This window comes from Teleopsis dalmanni, chromosome 1 (genome assembly GCF_002237135.1).
Source record: "Teleopsis dalmanni isolate 2A chromosome 1, ASM223713v2, whole genome shotgun sequence".
Taxonomy (NCBI): Eukaryota; Metazoa; Arthropoda; class Insecta; order Diptera; family Diopsidae; genus Teleopsis; species Teleopsis dalmanni.
The window spans coordinates 112,484,574-112,489,967 of record NC_051846.1 but is presented as its reverse complement, the minus strand read 5'-3'; the positions used below and the strand labels follow the sequence as shown (position 1 = coordinate 112,489,967).

At 33.5% G+C, this 5,394-nt stretch overlaps 1 protein-coding gene across 1 annotated transcript; it reads right to left on the bottom strand.

Annotated features, from left to right (window-relative positions):
• Positions 1-4,529: 4,529 nt before the first annotated feature.
• LOC119665578 lies at positions 4,530-5,234 on the bottom strand. Its single transcript, XM_038074805.1, has one exon. It carries the CDS (start codon positions 5,232-5,234, stop codon positions 4,530-4,532), a length of 705 nt encoding a protein of 234 aa, XP_037930733.1.
• Between the last annotated feature and the right edge of the window lie 160 nt (positions 5,235-5,394).

The following is a 5,394-nucleotide window of genomic DNA, read 5'->3' as shown; positions in this document are numbered from 1 at the left end:
AGGACAAAATACGAGCCCGCCTGCAACAACCCAGGGAACTGTTCAGAGATTATGTATTAGCACTGCAGAACATCATGCGACATTCAACATACAGCGAAGAAATAAAATTAGAAAGGATCTATTGGAACAGTCGTACCGAGAATCAATGGTACATCCGTAGAAAAGACTTCCAGTCATTATCAGAGCTGTTGACATTAGCTGGGGACCTGGAGGCACTGACCGCTACAGACCTTCAAGTAAGAAATACGTTACCAGCTAAGGAGATCAAAGCACGAGTGATTGATGCATCTGAAGACAAGATCAAAGATGTCAGGACAGCTTGTCGTGGTTGCGGGCAACAAGGACACTTGAGGTGGAATTGTCGTTTTACAAGCATCTTATTTTGCTGGGAATGCGGGAAAAGAGGAAAACATACAATTGATTGCTGCAGGAACCAGGGAAACGAGGTCAGGGTCCATCGACAGAACGGGGCGATGAGACCACAAGACAACACCCCGTCCCACCAGTAGGATGCATGAAGCTCAGTGAATCACGTCTGTCCGCCCAAGTAACTAATAACCCACAAGAACAACCAACGCCGTCACAGCGACAGAAAGTTGGTTCTCCTCATCTGATTAGAAAAGTAAATAGATCATTGAATCAAAACAAAGAATGTTGTTTTTTAACTCAGGAGCCATCCAGATCGAAAAATCGGACACAAGTGAAAGACCGAAGTAAATTTCAACAGGATTGCTATCAAAATAACATAGAATTACCAAGTCAAGACATACACCGCCAGCAAAACACAGAGTCTAACACAGAATTACCGAGTCAAGAAATACACCGTCAGCAAAACACAGAGTCTAACACAGAATTACCGAGTCAAAAAATACACCGTCAGCAAAACACAGAGTCTAACACAGAATTACCGAGTCAAAAAATACACCGTCAGCAAAACACAGAATCTAACACCGAATTACCAAGTCAAGAAATACATCGACAAAACACAGAGTCTAACACAGAATTACCGAGTCAAGAAATACACCGTCAGCAAAACACAGAGTCTAACACAGAATTACCGAGTCAAGAAATACATCATCAGCAAAACACAGAATCTAACACCGAATTACCAAGTCAAGAAATACATCGACAAAACACGGAGTCTAACACAGAATTACCAAGTCAAGAAACACCAGGTCAACGGAACACGGAACCTAACACAGAATTACAAAGTCAGGAGACACAACTTAACAACCAGTTGCAAACTCAAGTCCAAATAATACACCGCCAACAATCTACAAGGGAGTTTCTAGCACAAAGCCAAGAAATACAACGACAGCAAAACTCAGAACCTGACAGACAGTTACGAATTCGAAGCCAAGAATGTCGAGCACAAGTTTCAATTAATCGCGTTAGTCAACAGGAACAACTGCCACCTCAGGAGAACTTTAACGTAGATCAACCGAAGGCAAAAGAACTGTTATATTTTATATAACCAACTGAGTTTATATATCTAAGTAAAACAATAGGTCTTTACCTTATGACAGCCTGACTTCGACTGACTCTCTATTTATACAATATGTATTACAACTAATAATTACAGAGTTGTAATTATACTACTTAATTATACAACATCTTCCTTTTTATAACTTAGACTAATAATCTTAACATAGGTCCATGGACTTACTTAGAAATTATTAACTTAAATTATACAATCCAAAATCTTACATTCTAAATTTTTAAAATGATATTATTATTAAAATATAAATGTATATTCTTAGTATATAGGAAATTTTAAACTATTCGCAAAATATAAATAACAATAAATTTTATGTGGTTTTATAAGTTAACCTTTCAGGAGGAATTATTTTTCTTCCACTTTTTGATCTCTGAATATTTTCATTTGTTTTGAGATCACCTAAATCGTTATTTTGTTTTACAACTTCTTCAGTCTCTGTTTCTATGACTTGTTCTTTTTCTTTTGTACAAATTTCTTGAGATGTTTCAGTTATTTCAATATTTGGTATTTTTAAAATATGTTGCCTATTTCCTCTATACTCTACTCCACTTAAATCTTCAACTAAAAATGATCTAGGCTGTTTACAACTTTCTACTATTCTTCCTGGAATCCATACTGAAAGGATTTTTTTTAAAATATACTTTTTCTCCTACCTCTATAGGCTTTAGAGTTTTTGAGGCTCTAATATTATTTTGTGACGAATTTTGATTTGTTTTTGAATAAACATTATCTTCTTTTACTTTGTTGGGCAATTTAGACTTTAAATTATAGACAATGATGGTAATTTCGTTCAGAGTTTTCTAGCCATTAAAAGTTCAGCTGGACTAGCAAAATTACTTGTAGGGGACGCACGATACTGAAGCAAAGCTGTATAGTAATCCGCTCCCGTTTCTAGACATTTATTAAGTAACTTTTTAATAGTTTGTACTGATCTTTCAGCAAGACCATTTGACCTTGGTGAATATGGACTCGACGTGATATGATCAATACCCCAGTCAACACAAAAATTTTTGAAATCGAGAGAATTAAATGGCGGGCCATTGTCTGATATTAAGTATATTGGTATTCCATGACGTGAAAATATGCTCTTCAATTTTGTTACAACTGCTAAATTTGAAGAACCCGAGTTTAACCATTCAATCTCAATATATATGGAAAAATAATCTACTACTAGCAAGTAAGTTCTTTTGTTAAATTCGCAAAGGTCTATACCTACTTTGAACCAAGGAATTGAAACTACTTCATGACTTAGCAAGTCTTCTTTGGGATTAGAGTTCCTGAATTTTATACAAATTTCACAACTAGATACTAAATTATAAATATCATTAGCCTTCTTTTAAACATTTTAAAAGTTTTTGATATGTCTCATCGTTTTTTACGAACTGTTTTAAAACTTCAATATCATCTCTCGGTAAAGCAATTTGAGAAGCTATTGAATGACAATGAAGGTCTATATCTTTATCAATATCTGTAAATGATTCAGACTTTAAAGGTGCTCGAGATAATGCATCAGCGACATATAAATGTTTTCCTGGTTTATTAATTACTGTTAAATCATATGCTAGTAATCTAAGCATAAATCTTTGCAGTCTTGAAGGTATTTGATGTAGAGGTTTATTAAAGAGAGATACTAATGGTTTATGGTCGGTTTCTACAATAATATTGTGACCGTACACACATTGATGAAATCGAGTGCAACCAAAAAGAATAGCAAATAATTCCTTTTCTATTTGCGCATAATTTATATGGCACTCCGTTATTGTTTAGTAACATCAAAATATGTTAAAACCGGAGCTTTCGGGATTTTTTTTTTAAATTATTAAATGCTTTCTCTAGAGCTTTATCCCAGTCCAAAATAATATATTTTTTAATAAATTTCTAAGATGGAAGTTGTTTATTGACAAATTGTGAATAAATGATCCTAAATAATTGATCATACCTAGAAAACGTTGGATATCTTCGTTATTAGCGGGTGTAGGAAATTCCGTAATTGCTCTAATTTTTTTAGTGTCTGGTTTAACACCATCTTCATTGAAAACATGTCCAATGAATTTTATATTAGTTTGAAAAAGTTTTGATTTAGTCTTTTGTGAAGACCTACTTCTGTTGCTCTCTTCAATACTTTATACAAAATGTCATTATGCTCGTTCATTGATTTCGCATAAATATGGAAATCATCTAAATATATGATAACTCCTTTAATAGCACCAAAAAGACGGACCATTTTTCCATGGAATATTTCTGGTGTTGCGTTGATTCCAAATGTTAGATGTGAAAATCTAAATCAACCGAAAGGAGTGTTAAAAGTACATAACTTTGAGGAATTTTCATCCGAGGGCACTATCCAGAATCCCAAACTTGCGTCCAGAGAGCTGAAAACTTTTGAACCAGCCATCTGCTACCAACACTTATCTATATTAGGAAACGAAAATCTTGGCCTTACAATAACTTTATTTAAATTACGAAGATCTAAGCATTAACGGATATTGCCATTTTGCTTAGTAACTAACACAATTGAACTAACCCCCTCAGTTGGTTCAGTGACTTCAGTAATAACTTTCAATTCTTTCATTCTTTGTAACTCTTTTTTAAAAGGTTCAAGTAGACTAAAGGGCACTCTATTTATTTTTAGTTTTTATAACAACTTACTGCGTTTACAATTTTGATTAGATTTAACTGATCTGCTACGTTTAAACCCAGAACATTATTACACTGCATATCGACAACATGAAAAATAGCCTCTTGTCTAATACTGTTATGTTAAATAACACATCTACATGAACTTTTCCTATTATACGTAATTTTTCTTCACTAAAAGTTCTAATATTATTAAAAAATTTTTCTAATTTAATATTATACCGACAATAAATATGCTTCCGCTCCAGAATCTATCTGGCAGTTCACTTTTACGCCTTCTATATTGACATCAACATTCCATGATTTATTTTATGCAAACTTGCTTATTGTTCTAACAAATAAATCGTCATCAAATAATTTTGTTTCTTCAGAAACGTTTTTTATATAGCGGCTTTTACGGTACTGTTGTTGTTGCTGCTGCTAAAGCACAATTTCTGGTCTTGCAATCCGTTTGTTTTTTTAGCCCAGCAACCACGTTTTCATTTACTGTTTTCAGTATTGTTGTTGCATTTTGTCGTGCAATTTCAATATTTTTTGCTATTTCCAACGCTTTACCCCATTTAATATCACCTTCACTCAAAAGACGTTCTTTGATATGTTTAAAGTTGAGGGATAAGCCACAAATAAATACATCTCTAACCAAATCTTCACGCAGATCTTTAAACTCACATGTAGTGCTCAAGTTTTGTAGCGCTGTTGCGTATTCGCTTATAGTTTCTTCTGAGTTCTGTTGGAGCGTAAAGAATTTGTACCGTTCCATAGCCACGTTAGCTTTTGGAATAAAGTATTCACTGAAATTTTTTAACACATTTTCTAATTTTACTTCTTCTATATCCATGTTAAATGAATTAAAAATGTCAATACAATCTGCCCCCAAGTGGTGCAGTAAAAGTGCAACTTTGCGACGTTCTTGTTGTTCTTCTAAATTCGTTGCAAGCATAAAAATATGGAACTGCTTGCTCCAACTTTTCCATTCTTGAGCCAGATTAGTTGACCTTATATTTAACGGCGGTAGCGTTGTAGCAAAAATTTGACTATTTCCACTCATTTTATTATGTTTAATTTCTTTTTCTATTTCTTTTTCATCACCTGACACCATGTTATATTTTATATAACCAACTGAGTAATATATTTATGTATATAAGTAAAACGATATGTCTTTTACTTATGACAGCCTGACTTCGACTGAATCTATTTATTCAATATGTATTACAACTAATAATTATAGAGTTGTAATTATACTACTGAATTATACAACA

Excerpts from the sequence above, each read along its gene's own strand:
- LOC119665578 (XM_038074805.1), bottom strand. The coding sequence starts at position 5,234 with ATGGTGTCAGGTGATGAAAAAGAAATAGAAAAAGAAATTAAACATAAT.